Source organism: Oncorhynchus mykiss, chromosome 13 (genome assembly GCF_013265735.2).
Source record: "Oncorhynchus mykiss isolate Arlee chromosome 13, USDA_OmykA_1.1, whole genome shotgun sequence".
Taxonomy (NCBI): domain Eukaryota; kingdom Metazoa; phylum Chordata; class Actinopteri; order Salmoniformes; family Salmonidae; genus Oncorhynchus; species Oncorhynchus mykiss.
This window is the reverse complement of record NC_048577.1, coordinates 68,861,464-68,886,986: the sequence shown is the minus strand read 5'-3', so window position 1 is coordinate 68,886,986 and position 25,523 is coordinate 68,861,464. Positions and strand designations below refer to the sequence as shown.

Genomic DNA, 25,523 nt, shown 5'->3' with positions numbered 1-25,523 from the left:
TGTGGAGTCAGTGTGTGTGGAGTCAGTATGTGTGGAGTCAGTGTGTGGAGTCAGTGTGTGGAGTCAGTATGTGTGGAGTCAGTGTGTGTGTGGAGTCAGTGTGTGTGGAGTCAGTGTGTGTGTGGAGTCAGTATGTGTGGAGTCAGTATGTGTGGGAGTCAGTGTGTGTGGAGTCAGTGTGTGGAGTCAGTGTGTGGAGTCAGTTTGTGGGAGTCAGTGATGCCGTTCCTACTCATATATCCATGTTCAGTTTGTAGACGTGTTGTGGTCTAGTAGTCTGTGTTGTTGTGGTCTAGTAGTCTGTGTTGTTGTGGTCTAGTAGTCTGTGTTGTTGTGGTCTAGTAGTCTGTGTTGTTGTGGTCTAGTAGTCTGTGTTGTTGTGGTCTAGTAGTCTGTGTTGTTGTGGTCTAGTAGTCTGTGTTGTTGTGGTCTAGATGTCTGTGTTGTTGTGGTCTAGTAGTCTGTGTTGTTGTGGTCTAGTAGTCTGTTGTTGTTGTGGTCTAGTAGTCTGTGTTGTTGTGGTCTAGTAGTCTGTGTTGTTGTGGTCTAGTAGTCTGTGTTGTTGTGGTCTAGTAGTCTGTGTTGTTGTGGTCTGTGTTGTCTAACCACGCATTTCTCTGAGTTAGTACTACTTTAGACCAGGGCCCTATTCCCTATATAGTGCACTACTTTAGACCCATAATGCACTGCATATGGAAATAGGGTGCCATTTGGTAGACAGAAAACGTGTGTGTGTTAGAATCAGTGAGCTTGTCTCCGAGCCATGTCATGCCTAACAGCTTCCATGTGTCTGTGTGTGTTGCCAGGAGCAACGGAGTCGCCAAGGAGACGAGTCGTTGCTCCAAAAAGCTCTGGAGGAGAGTAAACGAGAGGCGGCGTCTGGTGGAATTGGGGTAGGAACAGTTACCACACCACTCTGTCTAACCTACAGTATATAACAGTTACCACACCACTCTATCTAACCTACAGTATATAACAGTTACCACACCACTCTATCTAACCTACAGTATATAACAGTTACCACACCACTCTATCTAACCTACAGTATATAACAGTTACCACACCACTCTATATAACCTACAGTATATAACAGTTACCACACCACTCTATCTAACCTACAGTATATAACAGTTACCACACCATCTAACCTACAGTATATAACAGTTACCACACCACTCAATATAACCTACAGTAAAGTGCCTTGCGAAAGTATTCGGCCCCCTTGAACTTTGCGACCTTTTGCCACATTTCAGGCTTCAAACATAAAGATATAAAACTGTATTTTTTTGTGAAGAATCAACAACAAGTGGGACACAATCATGAAGTGGAACGACATTTATTGGATATTTCAAACTTTTTTAACAAATCAAAAACTGAAAAATTGGGCGTGCAAAATTATTCAGCCCCTTTACTTTCAGTGCAGCAAACTCTCTCCCGAAGTTCAGTGAGGATCTCTGAATGATCCAATGTTGACCTAAATGACTAATGATGATAAATACAATCCACCTGTGTGTAATCAAGTCTCCGTATAAATGCACCTGCACTCAGAGGTCCGTTAAAAGCGAAGAGAGCATCATGAAGAACAAGGAACACACCAGGCAGGTCCGAGATACTGTTGTGAAGAAGTTTAAAGCCGGATTTGGATACAAAAAGATTTCCCAAGCTTTAAACATCCCAAGGAGCACTGTGCAAGCGATAATATTGAAATGGAAGGAGTATCAGACCACTGCAAATCTACCAAGACCTGGCCGTCCCTCTAAACTTTCAGCTCATACAAGGAGAAGACTGATCAGAGATGCAGCCAAGAGGCCCATGATCACTCTGGATGAACTGCAGAGATCTACAGCTGAGGTGGGAGACTCTGTCCATAGGACAACAATCAGTCGTATATTGCACAAATCTGGCCTTTATGGAAGAGTGGCAAGAAGAAAGCCATTTCTTAAAGATATCCATAAAAAGTGTTGTTTAAAGTTTGCCACAAGCCACCTGGGAGACACACCAAACATGTGGAAGAAGGTGCTCTGGTCAGATGAAACCAAAATTGAACTTTTTGGCAACAATGCAAAACGTTATGTTTGGCGTAAAAGCAACACAGCTCATCACCCTGAACACACCATCCCCACTGTCAAACATGGTGGTGGCAGCATCATGGTTTGGGCCTGCTTTTCTTCAGCAGGGACAGGGAAGATGGTTAAAATTGATGGGAAGATGGATGGAGCCAAATACAGGACCATTCTGGAAGAAAACCTGATGGAGTCTGCAAAAGACCTGAGACTGGGACAGAGATTTGTCTTCCAACAAGACAATGATCCAAAACATAAAGCAAAATCTACAATGGAATGGTTCAAAAATAAACATATCCAGGTGTTAGAATGGCCAAGTCAAAGTCCAGACCTGAATCCAATCGAGAATCTGTGGAAAGAACTGAAAACTGCTGTTCACAAATGCTCTCTTGCAAGGAGGAATGGGAAAAAATGTCAGTCTCTCGATGTGCAAAACTGATAGAGACATACCCCAAGCGACTTACAGCTGTAATCGCAGCAAAAGGTGGCGCTACAAAGTATTAACTTAAGGGGGCTGAATAATTTTGCACGCCCAATTTTTCAGTTTTGGATTTGTTAAAAAAGTTTGAAATATCCAATAAATGTTCCACTTCATGATTGTGTCCCACTTGTTGTTGATTCTTCCCAAAAAAATACAGTTTTATATCTTTATGTTTGAAGCCTGAAATGTGGCAAAAGGTCGCAAAGTTCAAGGGGGCCGAACACTTTCGCAAGGCACTGTATATAACAGTTACCACACCACTCTCTGTAACCTACAGTAGTTTGACAGGTGCGTTGTTGGAGGTGTAGTCATTGGTGTAGAGTGAGTTCAGTAGAGGTGAGACCACATCCTTGCGGTGCTCCAGGTGCTGAGGGATAAAGAGTCTGGAAGGTGTTTTCCCAGCTTCACGAGTTGCTGTTGGTCAGGAAGTCAGTGATCCACTGGCAGCTGGACACGTTCAGCTGGGAGAGTCTATCTTGTAGCAGTTCTGGGATATTGGTATTGAACGCAAAGCTAAAGTCCACAAACAATATCCTCACATATGTCTCTGTTATGTCTATATTATATGTCTCTGTTATGTCAATATCCTCACATATGTCTTTGTCCAGGTGTTGGAGGATGTAGTGTAGGCCCATGATCACAGCGTGGACCACAGACCTGTTAGCTCTGTAGGTGAACTACAGTGGGTCGACGGAGGCGTCAGTGATGGTTTAGAGATGGGACAGTACCTGTTAGCTCTGTAGGTGGACTGTAGTGGGTCGAGGTGATGGTTTAGAGATGGGACAGTACCTGTTAGCTCTGTAGGTGAACTGTAGTGGGTCGAGGTGATGGTTTAGAGATGGGACAGTACCTGTTAGCTCTGTAGGTGAACTGTAGTGGGTCGAGGTGATGGTTTAGAGATGGGACAGTACCTGTTAGCTCTGTAGGTGGACTGCAGTGGGTTCGAGGTGATGGTTTTGAGATGGGACAGTACCTGTTAGCTCTGTAGGTGGACTGTAGTGGGTCGAGGTGATGGTTTAGAGATGGGACAGTACCTGTTAGCTCTGTAGGTGGACTGTAGTGGGTCGAGGTGATGGTTTAGAGATGGGACCGTACCTGTTAGCTCTGTAGGTGGACTGTAGTGGGTCGAGGTGATGGTTTAGAGATGGGACAGTACTTGTTAGCTCTGTAGGTGGACTCTAGTGGGTCGAGGTGATGGATTAGAGATGGGACAGTACCTGTTAGCTCTGTAGGTGGACTGTAGTGGGTCGAGATGATGGTTTAGAGATGGGACAGTACCTGTTAGCTCTGTAGGTGGACTGTAGTGGGCCGAGGTGATGGTTTAGAGATGGGACAGTACCTGTTAGCTCTGTAGGTGGACTGTAGTGGGTCGAGGTGATGGTTTTGAGATGGGACAGTACCTGTTAGCTCTGTAGGTGGACTGTAGTGGGTCGAGGTGATGGTTTAGAGATGGGACAGTACCTGTTAGCTCTGTAGGTGGACTGCAGTGGGTCGAGGTGATGGTTTAGAGATGGGACAGTACCTGTTAGCTCTGTAGGTGGACTGTAGTGGGTCGAGGTGATGGTTTAGAGATGGGGCCGTACCTGTTAGCTCTGTAGGTGGACTGTAGTGGGTCGAGGTGATGGTTTAGAGATGGGACAGTACTTGTTAGCTCTGTAGGTGGACTGTAGTGGGTCGAGGTGATGGATTAGAGATGGGACAGTACCTGTTAGCTCTGTAGGTGGACTGTAGTGGGTCGAGATTATGGTTTAGAGATGGGACAGTACCTGTTAGCTCTGTAGGTGGACTGTAGTGGGCCGAGGTGATGGTTTAGAGATGGGACAGTACCTGTTAGCTCTGTAGGTGGACTGTAGTGGGTCGAGGTGATGGTTTTGAGATGGGACAGTACCTGTTAGCTCTGTAGGTGAACTGTAGTGGGTCGAGGTGATAGTTTTGAGATGCGACAGTACCTGTTAGCTCTGTAGGTGGACTGTAGTGGGTCGAGAAGTTCCTGGGATGGCAGAAGGGTAAATGAGAAAGGAACGTGGAGAGGGAGGGGTGGGGTAGATGGGTGAGAGGGGGAAGTGGTAAGGACGGTTATTGTCCTGGTGATTGAGGGGCCTTTGTGAGTCAAATCTGGAGTAGAACTGGTTTAGTTTATTCTGCAGTGAGGGGCTTTTGTGAGTCAAATCTGGAGTAGACCTGGTTTAGTTTATTCTGCAGTGAGGGGCCTTTGTGAGTCAAATCTGGAGTAGACCTGGTTTAGTTTACAGATGAGTTGTTGTTGCTGGAGAACTGTTGCTGTCTGGCTGACTTCATTCCCGACTGTAGCTTTATCTTGGCCTCTCCATAGAGGACACTGGTCTTGCTCCTGTGTCGTCTTTGGCAGAGCGGAGAGCCTGTGGGCTTCCTCGTTGGCACTGTGACGAGCCCTAAGCTCACCAGTGAACAATGGCTTGTTGTTGCTGTGTGATAGAAAAGTATTTGATGGTGTGCAGTTGTCCTCACATCCACTGATGTGGGTTGTGACCCTGTCTGTGTAGTCGTGTATGTTGGCCTTGTTGTCCTTCAGTGTTCCAATCCCTGGTGTCTTGGCACTCCTTTAACTCCCTAATGGCCTTGTTGTCCTTCAGTGTTCCGATCCCTGGTGTCCTGCCACTCCTTTAACTCCCTAATGGCCTTGTTGTCCTTCAGTGTTCCAATCCCTGGTGTCCTGCCACTCCTTAAACTCCCTAATGGCCTTGTTGTCCTTCAGTGTTCCAATCCCTGGTGTCCTGCCACTCCTTTAACTCCCTAATGGCCTTGTTGTCCTTCAGTGTTCCAATCCCTGGTGTCTTGTCACTCCTTTAACTCCCTAATGGCCTTGTCAGTCCATTTCCATAACGTATGTTTGACAGGCTTGGTGGTCTTTACATTCTGTCTGTATGGGGGGGGGGGGTATAGCATCACATGGTCTGAGTTCCCCAGGGGAGTGTGGGGAACAGCCTAGTCTGAGTACACCTAGGGAGTGTGGGGGACAACCTGGTTTGAGTTCCCTAAGGGAGTGTGGGGGACAGAGTGGTCAGAGTTCCCTAAGGGAGTGTGGGGGACCACCTGGTCTGAGTTCCCTAAGGGAGTGTGGGGGACAACCTGGTCTGAGTTCCCTAAGGGAGCGTGGGGGACAGAGTGGTCAGAGTTCCCTAAGGGAGTGTGGGGGACAGCCTGGTCTGAGTTCCTCAAGGGAGCGTGGGGGACAGCGTGGTCTGAGTCCCCCAAGGGAGTGTGGGGGACAGCCTGGTATGAGTTCCTCAAGGGAGCGTGGGGGACAGAGTGGTCTTGAGTTCCTCAAGGGAGCGTGGGGGACAGCCTGGTCTGAGTTCCTCAAGGGAGCGTGGGGGACAGAGTGGTCTGAGTACCTCAAGGGAGCGTGGGGGACAGCCTGGTATGAGTTCCTCAAGGGAGCGTGGGGGACAGAGTGGTCTGAGTACCTCAAGGGAGCGTGGGGGACAGCCTGGTATGAGTTCCTCAAGGGAGCGTGGGGGACAGCCTGGTATGAGTTCCTCAAGGGAGTATGGGGGACAGCCTGGTATGCCCCTTTAATAGTGTTCTGAACATGGTCCAGAATGTTTTTTTGCGTTGTTGAACATTTTACCAATTGTTTGTATCTGGGTTCCGTAGTACTCTCCACTCTAGTACTCTCCATATGGACAGTAACCAGAACAGTCAACACTATAGTCCTCTCCATGTGGACAGTAACCAGAACAGTCAACACTATAATACTCTCCATATAGACAGTCAACACACTCCTCTGTATGAAGTTTCTAAAGCTGTTTGAATGATGTCTGTGAGTATAACAGAACTCGTATGGCAGGCAAAAACCTGAGAACAAATCCAACCAGGAAGTGGGAAATCTGAGGTGTGTAGTTTTTCAAGTCATTGCCTATCGATGGCTGTGTTTTTCTGTAACTTGGCTCTGACCTAACATAATCGTTTGGTGTGCTTTCGTCGTAAAGCCTTTTTGAAATGGGACACTGTGGCTGGGTTTACAACAAGTGTATCTTTAAAATGCTGTAAAATACTTGTATGTTTGAGGAATTTTAATTATGGGATTTCTGTTGTTTTAAATTTGGCGCCCTGCAGTTTCACTGGCTGTTGACGAGGTGGGATGCTAGTGAAGTTAATGATTAGAACCTACTTGTTGTTTCTCTGTGGACAGTCTGCCATGATGGATCTGGTGGAGGTGTTTGCTGTGTCGTCTGAGGTGCCTCCTACTGCTAGTGCCAACTCCTGGAGTCTGCCAGGGGGGAACGTCCGCACCCCTCTCCACCACCCCCTCCCCCAGACCCAGGCTGCTGCTGGGGCAGCCTCTGACCCCTGGGACTCACTGGGTAAGAGCTGCTCCATGCCTCTAAAGAACTCAACAGCTGGTCCCAATTCACTCCCGAACCCTTCCCCTTGGCCCTACCCCTTCCCCTTGGCCCTACCCCTTCCTCTTGGCCCTACCCTTGGCCCTTCCCCTTGGCCCTACCCTTGGCCCTTCCCCTTGGCCCTACCCCTTCCTCTTGGCCCTAACCCTTGCCCTTGGCCCTACCCCTTCTTCTTGGCCCTACCCCTTCCCCTTCCCCTTGGCCCTAACCCTTCCCCTTGGCCCTACCCCTTCCTCTTGGCCCTACCCCTACCCCTTCCCCCTGGCCCTACCCCTTCCCCTTGGCCCTACCCCTTCCTCTTGGCCCTACCCCTTCCCCTTGGCCCTACCCCTTCCCCTTGGCCCTACCCCTTCCCCTTGGCCCTACCCCTTCCCCTTGGCCCTACCCCTTCCCCTTGGCCCTACCCCTTCCCCTTGGCCCTACCCCTTCCTATTGGCCCTTCCCCTTGGCCCTACCCCTTTTGGCCCTACCCTTGGCTCTTCCCCTTGGCCCTACCCCTTCCTCTTGGCCATACCCCTTCCCCTTGGCCCTACCCCTTCCCCTTGGCCCTACCTCTTTCCCTTGGCCCTATAACTGCCCTACAGCCCTCCTGCATTATCTCTCTCTCTCTGCTCACCACTCATACTCTACTGTCTGCCCTCCAGTATTATGTCTCTCTCTGCTCACCACTCATACTCTACTGTCTGCCCTCCAGCATTATTTCTCTCTCTGCTCACCACTCATACTGTACTGTCTGCCCCTAGCATTATCTCTCTCTCTCTGCTCACCACTCATACTCTACTGTCTGCCCTCCAGCATTGTCTCTCTCTGCTCACCACTCATACTCTGTCTGCCCTCCAGCATTGTCTCTCTCTGCTCACCACTCATACTGTACTGTCTGCCCTCTAGCATTATCTCTCTGCTCACCACTCATACTGTACTGTCTTCCCTCCAGCATTGTCTCTCTCTGCTCACCACTCATACTGTACTGTCTGCCCTCCAGCATTATCACTCTCTCTCTGCTCACCACTCATACTGTACTGTCTGCCCTCCAGCATTATCACTCTCTCTGTGCTCACCGCTCATACTGTCTTCCCTCCAGCATTGTCTCTCTCTGCTCACCACTCATACTGTACTGTCTGCCCTCCAGCATTATCTCTCTCTCTCTGCTCACCACTCATACTCTACTGTCTGCCCTCCAACATTGTCTCTCTCTGCTCACCACTCATACTCTGTCTGCCCTCCAGCATTGTCTCTCTCTGCTCACCACTCATACTGTACTGTCTGCCCTCTAGCATTATCTCTCTGCTCACCACTCATACTGTACTGTCTTCCCTCCAGCATTATCTATCTCTCTGCTCACCCCTCATACTGTACTGTCTTCCATCCAGCATTATCTCTCTCTCTGCTCTCCCCTCATACTGTACTGTCTTCCCTCCAGCATTGTCTCTCTCTGCTCACCACTCATACTGTACTGTCTGCCCTCCAGCATTATCACTCTCTCTCTGCTCACCACTCATACTGTACTGTCTGCCCTCCAGCATTATCACTCTCTCTGTGCTCACCGCTCATACTGTCTTCCCTCCAGCATTATTTCTCTCTGCTCACCACTCATACTGTCTGCCCTCCAGCATTATCTCTCTCTGCTCACCACTCATACAGTCTTCCCTCCAGCATTATCTCTCTCTGCTCACCACTCATACAGTCTTCCCTCCAGCATTAGCTCTCTCTGCTCGCCACTCTTACAGTCTGCCCTCCAGAATTATCTCTCTCTGCTCACCACTCATACAGTCTGCCCTCCAGAATTATCTCTCTCTGCTCACCACTCATACAGTCTTCCCTCCAGCATTAGCTCTCTCTGCTCGCCACTCTTACTGCACTGTCTGCCCTCCAGCATTATCTCTCTCTGCTCACCACTCATACTCTACTGTCTTCCCTCCAGCATTATCTATCTTTGCTCGCGACTCTTACTGTACTGTCTGCCCCCCAGCATTATCTCTCTCTGCTCACCACTCATACTCTACTGTCTTCCCTCCAGCATTATCTCTCTCTGCTCACCACTCATACAGTCTTCCCTCCAGCATTATCTCTCTCTGCTCACCACTCATACTCTACTGTAGGCCAATAATCAATTGATTACACAATGTATTCGTGGCTCTGGTAGTTATTCTCTTACCAACAGACACCCTCATATTAAAGAGAACTGTGATACAGTTAGTAAACAATAACGTTAATAAAGCTCTATGTAGCTATAATGTCATGTTTATGATCTGTCATAGACGTGTAATAATGTAAATCCTGTCCTGTTACTGCAGTAGAGGCTCGCTCCACCCCCGCTGGGATAGAGTCTCCCTGGATGGTTCCTCCCACCTCCGGTAGCCCCGCCCCTTCTTGGCAGCGTAGCCGGTCTCCTCCGGACCCCTGGGAGACCCCGGGGGTAGTAGACCCATTCTCTATCCCAGATGCTCTTCGAACTGGCAGCCCTACAGGTGACTGGTTATCTCTGGCTCCCTATGGCTACACAGGCAGGCAGGCAGGCAGGCAGGCAGGCAGGCAGGCAGGCAGGCAGGCAGGCAGGCAAGGCAGGCAAGGCAGGCAAGGCAGGCAGGCAAATAGTCCAGGTAGCCATTTGATTAGCTGTTCAGCAGTCTAATGGCTTGGTGGTAGAAGCTGTTCAGCAGTCTAATGGCTTGGGGGTAGAAGCTGTACAGCAGTCTAATGGCTTGGTGGTAGAAGCTGTTCAGCAGTCTAATGGCTTGGGGGTAGAAGCTGTTCAGCAGTCTAATGGCTTGGTGGTAGAAGCTGTTCAGCAGTCTAATGACTTGGGGGTAGAAGCTGTTCAGCAGTCTAATGGCTTGGTGGTAGAAGCTGTTCAGCAGTCTAATGGCTTGGGGTAGAAGCTGTTCAGCAGTCTAATGGCTTGGGGGTAGAAGCTGTTCAGCAGTCTGATGGCTTGGGGGTAGAAGCTGTTCAGCAGTCTAATGGCTTGGTGGTAGAAGCTGTTCAGCAGTCTTATGGCTTGGGGGTAGAAGCTGTTCAGCAGTCTAATGGCTTGGTGGTAGAAGCTGTTCAGCAGTCTTATGGCTTGGGGGTAGAAGCTGTTCAGCAGTCTAATGGCTTGGGGGTAGAAGCTGTTCAGCAGTCTTATGGCTTGGTGGTAGAAGCTGTTCAGCAGTCTAATGGCTTGGGGGTAGAAGCTGTTCAGCAGTCTAATGGCTTGGGGGTAGAAGCTGTTCAGCAGTCTAATGGCTTGGGGGTAGAAGCTGTTCAGCAGTCTTATGGCTTGGGGGTAGAAGCTGTTTAGAAGCCTCTTGGACCTAGACTTGGTGCTCCGGTACCGCTTGCTGTGCGTTAGCAGAGAGAACAGTCTATGACTAGGGTGGCTGGAGTCTTTGACCATTTTTAGGGCCTTCCTCTGACACCGCCTGGTATAGAGGTCCTGAATGGCAGGCAGCTTTGCCCCAGTGATGTACTGGGCCGTTCACACTACCCTCTGGGTGCCTTGAGGTTGGAGGCTGAGCAGTTGCCATACCAGGCTCTTGACGGTGCAGCTATCAAATGTTTTGAGGCTCTGAGGACCCACGCCAAATCTTTTCAGTCTCCTGAGGGGGAATATACTTTGTCATGCCCTCTTCACGACTGTCTTGGTGTGTTTGGACCATGAAAGCTTGTTGGTGATGTGGACTCAAAGGAACTTGAAGCTCTCAACCTGCTCCAACGATGAGAATGTGGGCGTGCTTCGTCCTCCTTTCCCTGTAGTCCACAATAATCTCCTTTGTCTTGATCACATTAAGGGAAAGGTTGTTATCCTGGCACCACACGGCCAGGTCTCTGACCTCCTCCCTATTGGCTGTCTCGTCATTGTCAGTGATCAGGCCTACCACTGTTGTGTTGTCGGCAAACTTAATGATGGTGTTGGAGTCGGGCCCGCCAGGAAGTCCAGGATCCAGTTGCAGAGGGAGGTGTTTAGTCCCAGAGTCCTCAGCTTAGTGATGAGCTTTGAGGGCACTATGGTGTTGAACGCCGAGCTGTAGTCTATGAACAGCATTCTCACATAAGTGTTCCTTTTGTCCAGGTGGGAAAGGGCAGGGTTGAGTGCAATAGAGATTGCATCATCTGTGGATCTGTTGGGGCGGTATGCAAATTGGAGTGGGTCTAGGGTTTCTGGGATAATGGTGTTGTGAGTCATGACCAGCCTTTCAAAGCACTTCATGGCTACAGATGTGAGTGCTAAGGGTCGGTATTAATTTAGGCAGATTGCCTTTCTGTTCTTGGGCACAGGGACAATGGTGGTTTGCTTGAAACATGTTGGTATTACAGACTCAGTCAGGGACAGGTTGAACATTTCAGTGTAGTAACCCAAAAAAAGTGTTACAGAAATCAAAGTAGGCACCATTTGCCTTGATGACAGCTTTGTACACTCTTGGCATTCTCTCAACCAGCTTCACGAGGAATGCTTTTCTAACAGTCTGGAAGGAGTTCCCACATATGCTGAACACATATGCTGCTTTTCCTTCACTCTGTGGTCCAACTCATCCCAAACAATCTCAATTGGGTTGAGTTTGGAGGATTGTGGAGGCCAGGTCATCTGATACAGCCCTCCATCACTCTCCTTATTGGTCAAATAGCCCTTACACAGCCTGGAGGTGTGTATCGCGTCATTGTCCTGTTGAAAAACAAACGATAGTCCCACTAAGCGCAAACCCGATGGGATGGCGTATCGCTGCAGAATGCTGTGGTATCGCTGCCATGCTGGTTGTGTGCCTTGAATTCTAAATAAATAACAGACAGTGTCACCAGCAAAGCACCCCAAACCATCACACCTCCTCCTCCATGCTTCACAGAAAATAGTAAAAATAAAGAAAAACCCTTGAATGAGTAGATGTGTCCAAACTTTGGACTGGTACTGTAAGTATTCAGACACTTCACTCAGTACTTAGTTGAAGCTCCTTTGGCAGCGATTACAGCCTCGATTCTTCTTAGGTATGATACTACAAGCTTGGCACACCTGTATTTGGGGAGCATTGCAGCACAGCTATTTTCAGGTCTCTCCAGAGATGTTTGATTGGGTTCAAGTCCAGGCTCTGGCTGGGCCACTCAAGGACATTCAGAGACATGTCCCAAAGCCACTCCTGCATTGTCTTGGCTGTGTGGTTAGGTTCATTGTCCTGTTGCCCCAGTCTGAGGTCCTAGGTGCTCTGTATTTTTCTCTGTTCATCTTTGCCTCGATCCTGAAAAGTCTCCCAGTCCCTGCCTCTGAAAAACATCCCCACAGCTTGATGCTGCCAACACCATGGTTCACCGTAGAGATGGTGCCAGGTTTCCTCGTGACGCTTGGCATTCAGGGCAAAGAATTTAATCTTGGTTTCATCAGACCAGATAATCTTATTTCTCATTGTCTGAGAGTCTTTAGGTCCCTTTTGGGAAACTCCAAGCGGGCTGTCATGTGCCTTTCACTGAGGAGTGGCTTCCATCTCGCCACTCTAACATAAAGGCCTGATTTTTGGAGTGCTGCAGAGATTGTTGTCCTTCTGGAAGGTTCTGCCATCTCCACAGAGGAACTCTGGAGGTCTGTCAGAGTGACCATCGGGTTCTTGGTCACCACCCTGGCCAAGGTCCTTCTCCCCAGATTGCTCAGTTTGGCCGGGGGGACAGCTCTAGGAAGAGTCTTGGTGCTTCCAAACTTCTTCCATTTAAGAATAATGGAGGCCACTGTTTTCTTGCGGACCTTCAATGCTGCAGAGTTTGGTACCCTTCCCCAGATCTGTGCTCCACACATTTCTGTCTCTGAGCTCTACGGACAATTCTTGCGACCTCATGGCTTGGTTTTCGCTCTGACATGCACTGTCAACTGTGTGACCTTATATAGACAGGTGTGTGAATTTCCAAATCATGTCCAATCAATTGAATTTACCACAGGTGGACTCCAATCAAATTGTAGAAACATCTCAAAGGATGATCAATGGAAACAGGATGCACCTGAGCTCAATTTCAAGTCTCATAGTAAAGGGTCTGAATACTTATGTAAATAAGGTATAGTTGTTTTTTATATAACAATATATTTTTACACATTTTGTTAAATTTCTAAAAATGAAGGCTGTAATTTAACAGAATGTGTAAAAGGTCAAAGGGTCTGAACACTTTTCTGTATATTTCTAAACGTTTTTGACCATTTAAACATATCTTTGTGTACTCCATTAGATGGTGACTTGTTCGACGAGGCGATGGACGGAGGTCATTTCAGCCTGAACAGTCGAGGTGAGGGTGAGGGCTGCCCGGAGCTGTTTGATCTGTCTCGTATAGGGGACAGTCTGGGGGTCCCCAGCCCTCGAACATGCCGGACCCCTGAATCCTTCCTGGGGCCCACAGGGGCCTCCCTGGTCAATCTGGACAGCCTGATACCAGCCAACCCCCCAGCCAAGACCAAGAACCCGTTTCTCTCAGGTGAACACTGAAACAGTCACTCACTCACAGACCAAGAACCCCTTCCTCTCACTCACAGACCAATAACCCGTTTCTCTCAGGTGAACACTGAAACAGTCACTCGCTCACAGACCAAGAACCCCTTCCTCTCACTCACAGACCAAGAACCCGTTTCTCTCAGGTGAACACTGAAACAGTCACTCACACACACAGACCAAGAACCCATTCCTCTCACTCACAGACCAAGAACCCATTTCTCTCAGGTGAACACTGAAACAGTCACTCACACACACAGACCAAGAACCCATTCCTCTCACTCACAGACCAAGAACCCGTTTCTCTCAGGTGAACACTGAAACAGTCACTCACACACACAGACCAAGAACCCCTTCCTCTCATGTGAACACTGAAACAGTCACTCACTCACAGACCAAGAACCCGTTTCTCTCAGGTGAACACTGAAACAGTCACTCGCTCACAGACCAATAACCCCTTCCTCTCATGTGAACATTGAAACAGTCACTCACTCACAGACCAAGAACCCCTTCCTCTCATGTGAACACTGAAACAGTCACTCACTCACAGACCAAGAACCCGTTTCTCTGATGTGAACACTGAAACAGTCACTTGCTCACAGACCAAGAACCCCTTCCTCTCATGTGAACACTGAAACAGTCACTCACTCACAGACCAAGAACCTGCTTCTCTCAGGTGAACACTGAAACAGTCACTCACACACACAGACCAAGAACCTGTTTCTCTCATGTGAACACTGAAACAGTCACTCACACTCACAGACCAAGAACCCGTTTCTCTCATGTGAACACTGAAACAGTCACTTGCTCACAGACCAAGAACCCCTTCCTCTCAGGTGAACACTAAAACAGTCACTCACTCACAGACCAAGAACCCCTTCCTCTCAGGTGAACACTGAAACAGTCACTCACTCACAGACCAAGAACCCCTTCCTCTCAGGTGAACACAGCCCTGCTCTACAGAAAACCATGTACCCCATCCAATTTACAAGTAAAGTGCTACTCAGTCACTTACTCAGACCTGGGGCAATTGCAGGTTGAAGTTTACACTTTTGGGACTATTCCATTGATCCTATCGCAGCTTACTGGACAAACTTAATGATTAAGCGCAGGTTAAGTATTTAAACATTCAACGTGTAATGGTTAAAAGTGCTTCTACTGACTTTCTCTCTGTCCCCCCCTCTTCCTCTCTCTCTCCTCCCCCCTGCTCTCTCTCTCCTCCCCTCTGCTCTCTCTCTCCTCCCCTATCTCCTTCCCCCCTGCTCTCTCTCCTCCCCTATCTCCTTCCCCCCTGCTCTCTCTCCTCCCCCTGCTCTCTCTCCTCCCCTATCTCCTCCCCCCCTGCTCTCTCTCCTCCCCTATCTCCTCCCCCCCTATCTCCTCCCCCCCTGCTCTCTCTCTCCTACCCTATCTCCTCCCCCCCTGCTCTCTCTCCTCCCCTATCTCCTTCCCCCCCTGCTCTCTCTCCTACCCTATCTCCTTCCCCCCTGCTCTCTCTCCTCCCCTATCTCCTCCCCCCCTATCTCCTCCCCCCCTGCTCTCTCTCTCCTACCCTATCTCCTCCCCCCCTGCTCTCTCTCCTCCCCTATCTCCTCCCCCCCCCCTGCTCTCTCTCCTCCCCTATCTCCTTCCCCCCCTGCTCTCTCTCCTCCCCTATCTCCTTCCCCCTCCAGGTCTGAGTACTCCATCTCCCCTCAACCCGTTCCAGAGTGAACAGCCTCGTCTCACTCTGAATCAGATGCGTCCCAGCTCCACGTCCCCCGTCCCCCCCTCCGGTCCTCCCTCCCTGCCCTACAGTGCTTCTCTGCCTCTGCCCGCCAGCCACCAGCCGGCCAGCCTGCCCTCCTCCCTCACCCAGCCCACCCATGGAGCCCTGGACATACCTGGGCTGCCACAGCCCCTGTTACCTCTTTCCTCCATCTCGTCTCTGGGAGAGCAGCACAGTCAGAATCCCTTCCTGTGATGTCTGTCCAGCTGAACTGAAACCGCTAAGATGGAAGATAGACCAACACCAACTTCTGCCATGCGCAGTAGAACACCTGCTGGGCGTTCACGAGCGGTGTCCTGCTGGGTGTCCACGAGCGGTGTCCTGCTGGGCGTCCACGAATCGCTGAGAAATTTATACAAAATGACGGTCGATGTTTTGTAGTCAGATGTGACAGGACGCCCACCCAGCTGTCGCACGGCCGGCATTCATGTTGGTCTGTCTGTCCTCTAACTCTGGTGGATGGAACAGAGGAAATAGAAATGACGCTTATTAGGTTATTTTCTGTCAATCTAACCTCAAAACTCAACAACTGGAATTCAGACAGAACTGATAATCCCCTTAAGTTGTTATTTTGTTGTTGTTTTTCTATGGGCTATAGTACTGTAACGCTTAGATTGCTTCCTCTGCTACGATCTGCTCTACCACAACCTGTCCTGTTACTCCTCTCTGCTGAAGAGAGTGATGGAGGCCTCTGCCTCTGCTCGGGTCTGCTCTACCACAACCTGTCCTGTTACTCCTCTCTGCTGAAGAGAGTCTGCTCGGGTCTGCTCTACCACAACCTGTCCTGTTACTCCTCTCTGCTGAAGAGAGTGATGGAGGCCTCTGCTCGGGTCTGCTCTACCACAACCTGTCCTGTTACTCCTCTCTGCTGAAGGGAGTGATGGAGGCCTCTGCCTCTGCTCGGGTCTGCTCTAGCACAACCTGTCCTGTTACTCCTCTCTGCTGAAGAGAGTGATGGAGGCCTCTGCTCGGGTCTGCTCTACCACAACCTGTCCTGTTACTCCTCTCTGCTGAAGGGAGTGATGGAGGCTACTGCCTCTGCTCGGGTCTGCTCTACCACAACCTGTCCTGTTACTCCTCTCTGCTGAAGGGAGTGATGGAGGCCTCTGCCTCTGCTCGGGTCTGCTCTACCACAACCTGTCCTGTTACTCCTCTCTGCTGAAGAGAGTGATGGAGGCTACTGCCTCTGCTCGGGTCTGCTCTACCACAACCTGTCCTGTTACTCCTCTCTGCTGAAGAGAGTGATGGAGGAGGAACGAGAGGTAGAAATAAAGAGAATATTCCCAGAACGTGTTTAGGTCTATAGTAACCTAATCCTAAGCCATGACAGATACTGTACATACACGCCGATGCCCAAGCTCATCCTCCGCTATAGAAAGCACAGTAGGTGAAGATGTTTCCATCTTAAAGTAATTAGCAATACTTTACAGAGTGAGTGTGTCTGCACTAACCTGGTCTCAGATCTGTTTGTGCTGTCCTGCCAACTCCTATGGGTCATTGGCTATACAGCAGAAACTGATCTGGGACCAGGTTAGTTAACTGCTTTTCCAACTGCTTCTTACCCAGTCACATGCCCCGCCCACTCTGCTGCATACTTTAGTTTGATTGGCTCCTCACTGTTGCTCCTGATCCAGCACTGAACTGATTGTACACCAGATATGCCTGCTTATCTCTCCGACCGACGGACCACAATGCACTGGGACAGGACGCCCACTGTTCCTGCCGCACTGCTCTATGCTGATTGGTCGATCCGCTCTCTGGACTGCTTTCATTGGTTGGCTCTTTTTCTCCTATTATCTCTCCCATGATGCCCCAGGGGATAACTCGGACAAGTCTGTTCAGGAGGATGTAACGTTACAGAATGCTCAGATAGAAATGTATCGTGTAGAACAGATATGATTGTCTGCCAGATAGAATAGGGGAAGCGTGTCGGCTCTATTCAATCTATTTCTATCCGTTCTGAACGTTTCCCAGCACAGACTGCAACTCAGATAGAAATGTATCATATAGAACAGATATGATTGTCAACCAGATAGAATAAGGGAAGTGTGTCGGCTCTGTTCAATCAACTTCTATCTGCAAATGTTCCGATGATGATTCCTAGCGCCGACTACAACTCTGATTTCTGAGAACGGGCATAGAACATTCCACGGCGATGATGAGACGCCAGCCAACCCCCATCCACATAATGAACACTTGAGTTTTTACGTTTCCTTTTTGTTACATTGGGCCTAGTAAGGCCATCCGTCTGACTGGGTTCTCGTGTAAAAGGATGGTTTGCTGTTGGAATGGAACTGCGCTGATGGCGAGAGAGATTCTAAGGTAGTTCTATTGTGTTGTAGTGAACTGGAGGCCCCCCTTTTGAGGGATAACTGAGTGAAATCTGCTTTTCTTAAGAGACCGGAACCACTGCAGGACTCACTATAGCGGGGCAAATCCTAACGCTCTCACTTCAAGTTGAGTTTTGCATTGATGTCAATGGGGAGAAGTGGAAATTCAATTGAATTCGGTGGAAGTTAGGAAGTTAGCATTCGACCCCTATAAAGCAACGCATATTAGAATGTATGAATTGATATCATGATTATTTTCCCTCTCTCATTGCTGTGATCATTACTTGTGAAACACTGATTGTCATCGTCAAATATAAGGCTATGATGAACTAATAACGACACCTGGCATCTGCATTCATTCATTTTTTACAGCTTTTATTTCATGATCATGTTGATCAACAGTATATTTCTTGACTTGATACCATTCAACCTTTTTACATCTGTTAATACATGACTGTGTGTAATATATATATATATATAATATATGCCTAGCTAGATTGTAATATCAAACACTTTATAATGGAATGTTTCTACATATTGAATGCTTAGAGAAGCACATTCTTCAAAGAGTTGACTTTTCTACACAATGTCTGTCTGCCCCCCGGAGGCCAAACACCTGTATGACAGTTACTGTATTTCCACACACCTATATGACAGTTACTGTATTTCCACACACCTGTATGAAAGTTACTGTATTTCCACACACCTATATGACAGTTACTGTATTTCCACACACCTATATGACAGTTACTGTATTTCCACACACCTGTATGAAAGTTACTGTATTTCCACACACCTATATGACAGTTACTGTATTTCCACACACCTATATGACAGTTACTGTATTTCCACACACCTGTATGAAAGTTACTGTATTTCCACACACCTATATGACAGTTATTGTATTTCCACACACCTATATGACAGTTACTGTATTTCCACACACCTGTATGAAAGTTACTGTATTTCCACACACCTATATGACAGTTATTGTATTTCCACACACCTATATGACAGTTACTGTATTTCCACACACCTGTATGAAAGTTACTGTATTTCCACACACCTGTATGAAAGTTACTGTATTTCCACACACCTGTATGACAGTTACTGTATTTCCACACACCTGTATGACAGTTACTGTATTTCCACACACCTGTATGACAGTTACTGTATTTCCACACACCTATATGACAGTTACCGTATTTCCACACACCTATATGACAGTTACCGTATTTCCACACACCTATATGACAGTTACCGTATTTCCACACACCTGTATGACAGTTACTGTATTTCTACTCCAGTATAGTTAGGCTACATCGAGGACACTACTCCAGCATAGTTAGGCTACATCGAGGACACTACTCCAGCATAGTTAGGCTACATCGAGGACACTACTCCAGTATAGTTAGGCTACATCGAGGACAGTACTCCAGTATAGTTAGGCTACATCGAGGACACTACTCCAGTATAGTTAGGCTACATCGAGGACACTACTCCAGTATAGTTAGGCTACATCGAGGACACTACTCCAGTATAGTTAGGCTACATCGAGGACACTACTGCAGTATAGTTAGGCTACATCGAGGACACTACTCCAGTATAGTTAGGCTACATCGAGGACACTACTCCAGCATAGTTAGGCTACATCGAGGACACTACTCCAGCATAGTTAGGCTACATCGAGGACACTACTCCAGTATAGTTAGGCTACATCGAGGACACTACTCCAGTATAGTTAGGCTACATCGAGGACACTACTCCAGTATAGTTAGGCTACATCGAGGACACTACTCCAGCATAGTTAGGCTACATCGAGGACACTACTCCAGTATAGTTAGGCTACATCGAGGACACTACTCCAGTATAGTTAGGCTACATCGAGGACACTACTGCAGTATAGTTAGGCTACATCGAGGACACTACTCCAGTATAGTTAGGCTACATCGAGGACACTACTCCAGTATAGTTAGGCTACATCGAGGACACTACTCCAGTATAGTTAGGCTACATCGAGGACACTACTCCAGTATAGTTAGGCTACATCGAGGACACTACTCCAGTATAGTTAGGCTACATCGAGGACACTACTCCAGCATAGTTAGGCTACATCGAGGACACTACTCCAGCATAGTTAGGCTACATCGAGGACACTACTCCAGTATAGTTAGGCTACATCGAGGACACTACTCCAGTATAGTTAGGCTACATCGAGGACACTACTCCAGTATAGTTAGGCTACATCGAGGACACTACTCCAGTATAGTTAGGCTACATCGAGGACACTACTCCAGCATAGTTAGGCTACATCGAGGACACTACTCCAGCATAGTTAGGCTACATCGAGGACACTACTCCAGTATAGTTAGGCTACATCGAGGACACTACTCCAGTATAGTTAGGCTACATCGAGGACACTACTCCAGTATAGTTAGGCTACATCGAGGACACTACTCCAGTATAGTTAGGCTACATCGAGGACACTACTCCAGTATAGTTAGGCTACATCGAGGACACTACTCCAGCATAGTTAGGCTACATCGAGGACACTACTCCAGTATAGTTAGGCTACATCGAGGACACTACTCCAGTATAGTTAGGCTACATCGAGGACACTACTCCAGTATAGTTAGGCTACATCGAGGACAGTACTCCAGTATAGTTAGGCTACATCGAGGACACTACTCCAGTATAGTTAGGCTACATCGAGGACACTACTCCAGCATAGTTAGGCTACATCGAGGACACTACTCCAGTATAGTTAGGCTACATCGAGGACACTACTCCAGCATAGTTAGGCTACATCGAGGACACTACTCCAGTATAGTTAGGCTACATCGAGGACACTACTCCAGTATAGTTAGGCTACATCGAGGACACTACTCCAGTATAGTTAGGCTACATCGAGGACACTACTGCACACATGATTATGCATTTCCCTGTTTGGAAATACTTTAACCAAATTGTATAACAGTGTTCTCCCTCAGCCTTTAAAAACAACTGCTGGTAGATACAGTATCTATACAAATACTCTATACAGTATCTATACAGATACTCTATACAGATACTCTATACAGTATCTATACAAATACTCTATACAGTATCTATACAGATACTCTATACAGAATGCTGACAATAAATACAGGCATGATATTCCAGCCATAAAAGCATTCATAACAGGCCTCCTCAATAAGACGCGATGCCATTCATATCAGGCCTCCTCAATAAGACGTGATGCCATGTGAATGACAGCATCATTCTTGGTGTGCTGAGATCATGAGGATGAGGACATCTTCTTGCCAACAGGATTCATGTGTGACGGCGTGAGATACGGCACACCCTCACTTTCCAGTTGGCGGTGACATCATTCCAAGTTCCGTGACAATGACGTCACTTATGCTGCGTTCAAAGCAACTGGGAACTCAGAAATCTCTGACTTCAGTGCGTTCAAAGCAACTGGGAACTCAGAAATCTCTGACCTCAGTGCGTTCAAAGCAACTGGGAACTCAGAAATCTCTGACCTCAGTGCGTTCAAAGCAACTGGGAACTCAGAAATCTCTGACCTCAGTGCGTTCAAAGCAACTGGGAACTCAGAAATCTCTGACCTCAGTGCGTTCAAAGCAACTGGGAACTCAGAAATCTCTGACCTCAGTGCGTTCAAAGCAACTGGGAACTCAGTGCGTTCAAGATAACTGTTATTTTTTTTACGGTCATCCAACTTGAAATTCCAACTCGGGAACTCGGGCCTCCTACAGCACCGACTTTCTGACCTGAAAATCACTGACGTCATGATTTGACCTCGTATTTTTTCCCAGAGTTCCCAGTTGTCTTGAAAGCACCAGCAATGAGGAACTGTTTCCTGGAAGGAAGATGCTTCTATGACATCACTCTTGTCAGTCAGTCAGGGTGGAGTCCAGCCAGCCCAACACCTCCTGGAGTCCCTGGCCGGAACGAGCGCTCAGTTCCACGGTCGTGATTGGCTGGGTGGCAGAGGCGATGATGTCATCCATCCTGAACAGTGACATCATCTCTACGAGACTCATGGTACAAGGGAGGTCCCTGGAGGAAGGGTGGGATGGAGAAAGGGTTAAGACATTTGCAAAGCGAGGGAGAGGCACTGTTTCATTTATGTAAAGGAGGCAAATAAAGTTTATCTCTACTAGACTCATGGTACAATGGAGGTCGCGAGGGGAAGACAATCAGTCAGAAAATTTGCAGGGAGGGAGAGAAACGGTTTGTTGATAGTCATGCAACGAGGTGGGGGAAAAAAGCATTTAATGTGGGAGTATATTGGGAGGAATTGGACACAGTCAGGTCCATAAATATTTGGACATTGACCAAGTTATTATTATTGTAGCTGTCTAACGCAGCATTTTGGAGTTGAAATTAGATTGAAGATGAGCTGAAAATGCAGACGTTCAGCTTTAATTTGAGGGTCTTTACCAAACAGTAGTGAAGAGGAACTGAAGAGGAACAGGAACTGAAGACAGCTGCAGTAAAGCCCTGGCAGAGCATCACCAGGGATGAAACCCAGCATCTGGTGATGTCTATGGGTTCCAGACTTCAGGCAGTCATTGACGGCAAAGGAGTTGCCACCAAGTATTAAAACTCACAATTTAATCGATGATTGTTACGTTTGTCCAATTACTTTTGAGCCCCTAAAATGGGGGGGGGGGGGGACCACATATAAAAAGTGGTATAATTCCTACACCTGATTTGGAGGTAAATACAGTACCTTCAAATTTTTGATTTTATTTCAACTTTATTTAACCAGGTAGGCAAGTTGAGAACAAGTTCTCATTTACAACTGCGACCTGGCAACAAATTAAAGATGAAAGTCTGCACGTTCAGCTCATATAGATTGTTTCCTTTCAAATCCAATGTGGTGGCGTACAGAGCCAAAATGACAACTTGTTCAATGTCCAAATATTTATGGACCTCCTGACTGTACGTCTGGTTCGTAGCCAGGAGTCTGTCCAGTAAGGTGCAATGTTGCAAAAACATTCCGATAGAACTGTATTTTGCTGAACAGAACCTGATTGTCTGTCATGTAGAGAATAAGGGATCGTGTCACATCTATTCATTACGTTTCTATCTGAATGTTTTGTCTCAAAAATCCACTGTGATCTTGGCCAGAGAATGTGCAGTGTAGTGTGTTACTACAGGCAGGACCTCTTGTTGAAGATAACCAGGACAGAGGCTGTGTGGAGAGGTTCAGCAGAGAGGACAGACAGGAGCTGGATACAGGACGACGAGATCTGGGTGGTGTTAGCAGAGTCCACCATGAACTATATAGAGAACAAACACAATGATTTGATTTTAAATCATTTCATGCCTGCAGTCGACAAGCCTGAAATGATGCAGAATGCACAGATGATCTCCCAGTTTAGTGGGCTGATGGTCTACCGTGTAGTGCAGTGATATTAGCCTGTTCATACCCCTGGTTGATCTCCCAGTTTAGTGGGCTGATGGTCTACCGTGTAGTGCAGTGATATTAGCCTGTTCATACCTCTGGTTGATCTCCCAGTTTAGTGGGCTGATGGTCTACCGTGTAGTGCAGTGATATTAGCCTGTTCATACCTCTGGTTGATCTCCCAGTTTAGTGGGCTGATGGTCTACCGTGTAGTGCAGTGATATTAGCCTGTTCATACCCCTGGTTGATCTCCCAGTTTAGTGGGCTGATGGTCTACCGTGTAGTGCAGTGATATTAGCCTGTTCATACCTCTGGTTGATCTCCCAGTTTAGTGGGCTGATGGTCTACCGTGTGTAGTGTAGTGATATTAGCCTGTTCATACCTCTGGTTGATCTCCCAGTTTAGTGGGCTGATGGTCTACCGTGTGTAGTGTAGTGATATTAGCCTGTTCATACCCCTGGTTGATCTCCCAGTTTAGTGGGCTGATGGTCTACCGTGTAGTGCAGTGATATTAGCCTGTTCGTACCTCTGGTTGATCTCCCAGTTTAGTGGGCTGATGGTCTACCGTGTGTACTGTAGTGATATTAGCCTGTTCATACCTCTGGTTGATCTCCCAGTTTAGTGGGCTGATGGTCTACCGTGTAGTGCAGTGATATTAGCCTGTTCATACCTCTGGTTGATCTCCCAGTTTAGTGGGCTGATGGTCTACCGTGTAGTGCAGTGATATTAGCCTGTTCATACCCCTGGTTGATCTCCCAGTTTAGTGGGCTGATGGTCTACCGTGTAGTGCAGTGATATTAGCCTGTTCATACCTCTGGTTGATCTCCCAGTTTAGTGGGCTGATGGTCTACCGTGTAGTGCAGTGATATTAGCCTGTTCATACCCCTGGTTGATCTCCCAGTTTAGTGGGCTGATGGTCTACCGTGTAGTGCAGTGATATTAGCCTGTTCATACCTCTGGTTGATCTCCCAGTTTAGTGGGCTGATGGTCTACCGTGTAGTGCAGTGATATTAGCCTGTTCATACCTCTGGTTGATCTCCCAGTTTAGTGGGCTGATGGTCTACCATGTGTACTGTAGTGATATTAGCCTGTTCATACCCCTGGTTGATCTCTATTTCTGATCAGAGAAGCTTTGCTTATTAATCATATAGAAATATTGACTATTTTTGCATTAAACTTAAACCATCGATGGAATATGTGTACAAAGTATTATTGAGGTTATTCTGAACATTTACAAGGAATTATTTCCAAATTGAGAGGAACGTCGTCTTCCTGTATAGAAGTCATGACGTGGTTCTCATGCTGCTGCCATGTTGGACTAGGGTGCTCTTGCTAAAGATATTTGATTTCAATTTGACAAACCTGAATGTGTAAAGGTTTAATTCATAAAATGTCTATGGACAATAAGAGAGATGTATTGACCCACCCCAGCTCGCTCACAGTCACCCTCTTCTTCTTCAGAGTAGATATATTAACTCAACTTTTTTATTTAACATTTATTTAACTAGGCATGTCAGTTAAGAACAAATTCTTATTTACAATGACGGCCGACCACTGCCAAACCCAGACGATGCTGGGCCAATTATGCGCCGCCTTATGGGACTCCCAATCACAGCCGGATGCGATACATCCTGTATTTGCACCAGGGACTGTAGTGCCTTAGACAGCTGCGCTCCTCGGGGAGACTTATACACTGTATGGATGTGGTTCTGGACTCACGATGACAGAGGAGCAGTCCGTATAGTAACTGGGCCAGATAGGACTCATACAGCCTCCCAGCTCTCTCACAGTCACCCTCTTCCTCTTCAGAGTCAGGTCTGTCAGGTTGGTGCCCACCTGTAACAGAGGGAGACATAATAGTACCCTTTCTGTTTAAGACACCCTCAAATGGTGACCGACACAACAATCACTGTGGTGAATACCGAATGGACTCACCGTAGGTAGAGTAACAGGGGGTTCCCCTAAATCAGTTGTGCCATCTCTCACACTGAGCTGTGAATAGTCTGTTAAGGGTGATAAAATAGACACTGTAGCATGGAAATGTACTCTGAAGATACATATTGAAGTGAGACATGGGCTGATTCTTCTCAAGTCTCTTCTCCTTCTTCATTCGCACTGATATTAAAACACAGGATAGGTGAGAAGAAGAATAAGGTGGATGTGTATTGGAAAACTGTCATCAGATGAAGGAGAGGAAGAAGAGGATACGAGGAAAGGAAGCCACAGATTATTGAGACGCATCCATGGTCATAATTGCTAGCTCGCAAACGTTAGCTTATTATCTTGTTTGCTTGCTAAATCAATCTCAATGCTGGTTAATTTGAAAGGCACACTAAATCAATCTCAATGCTGGTTAATTTTAAAGGATATTCTGTAAACGTTTCAAGAGAAGAGTTTTTCCAACACCGGTTGCACCGAGCAGCAAACACATTTCGTATAAACCAACAAAGACTTGATCCGTATCAAACTTGTCGAGACTAGTTAGCTAGCAAGCAAGCCTCTCCAGCTTACTTTGACACCATGGCGACGCTCATATGATCAACTTTAGTTGCTATGTTTGCACAAATAAGAAGCAAATCTTTGCAAATCCAATTTCTCATTAGTTATTTCATCACCGACGGACCCGGAACCAAAACATTGAAT

General features: G+C 47.4%; 2 protein-coding genes across 3 annotated transcripts in view; one reads left to right on the top strand and one right to left on the bottom strand.

The window, feature by feature from the left end:
* The window catches only part of LOC110538842 (epsin-3-like), a 68,032-nt gene extending 50,227 nt beyond the window's left edge, over nucleotides 1-17,805 (top strand). For both annotated transcript variants that reach the window (XM_036941980.1, XM_036941981.1), the window contains 5 exons: nucleotides 807-893; nucleotides 6,719-6,890; nucleotides 9,224-9,397; nucleotides 13,110-13,352; nucleotides 15,040-17,805. In XM_036941980.1, coding sequence (XP_036797875.1) covers nucleotides 807-893; nucleotides 6,719-6,890; nucleotides 9,224-9,397; nucleotides 13,110-13,352; nucleotides 15,040-15,329 — 966 coding nt within the window. In that variant the 3' untranslated portion in view covers nucleotides 15,330-17,805. The remainder of the gene's footprint in view (nucleotides 1-806; nucleotides 894-6,718; nucleotides 6,891-9,223; nucleotides 9,398-13,109; nucleotides 13,353-15,039) is intronic.
* A 3,322-nt stretch (nucleotides 17,806-21,127) lies between these two features.
* arl16 (ADP-ribosylation factor-like 16) lies at nucleotides 21,128-25,515 on the bottom strand. Its single transcript, XM_036941979.1, has 5 exons — nucleotides 25,251-25,515; nucleotides 24,816-24,874; nucleotides 24,600-24,716; nucleotides 22,640-22,755; nucleotides 21,128-21,526 (listed from the first exon to the last, which is right to left on the bottom strand). The coding sequence occupies exons 1-5, from the start codon at nucleotides 25,309-25,311 to the stop codon at nucleotides 21,361-21,363; spliced, it is 519 nt and encodes a 172-aa protein (XP_036797874.1). The 5' UTR covers nucleotides 25,312-25,515; the 3' UTR covers nucleotides 21,128-21,360.
* Between the last annotated feature and the right edge of the window lie 8 nt (nucleotides 25,516-25,523).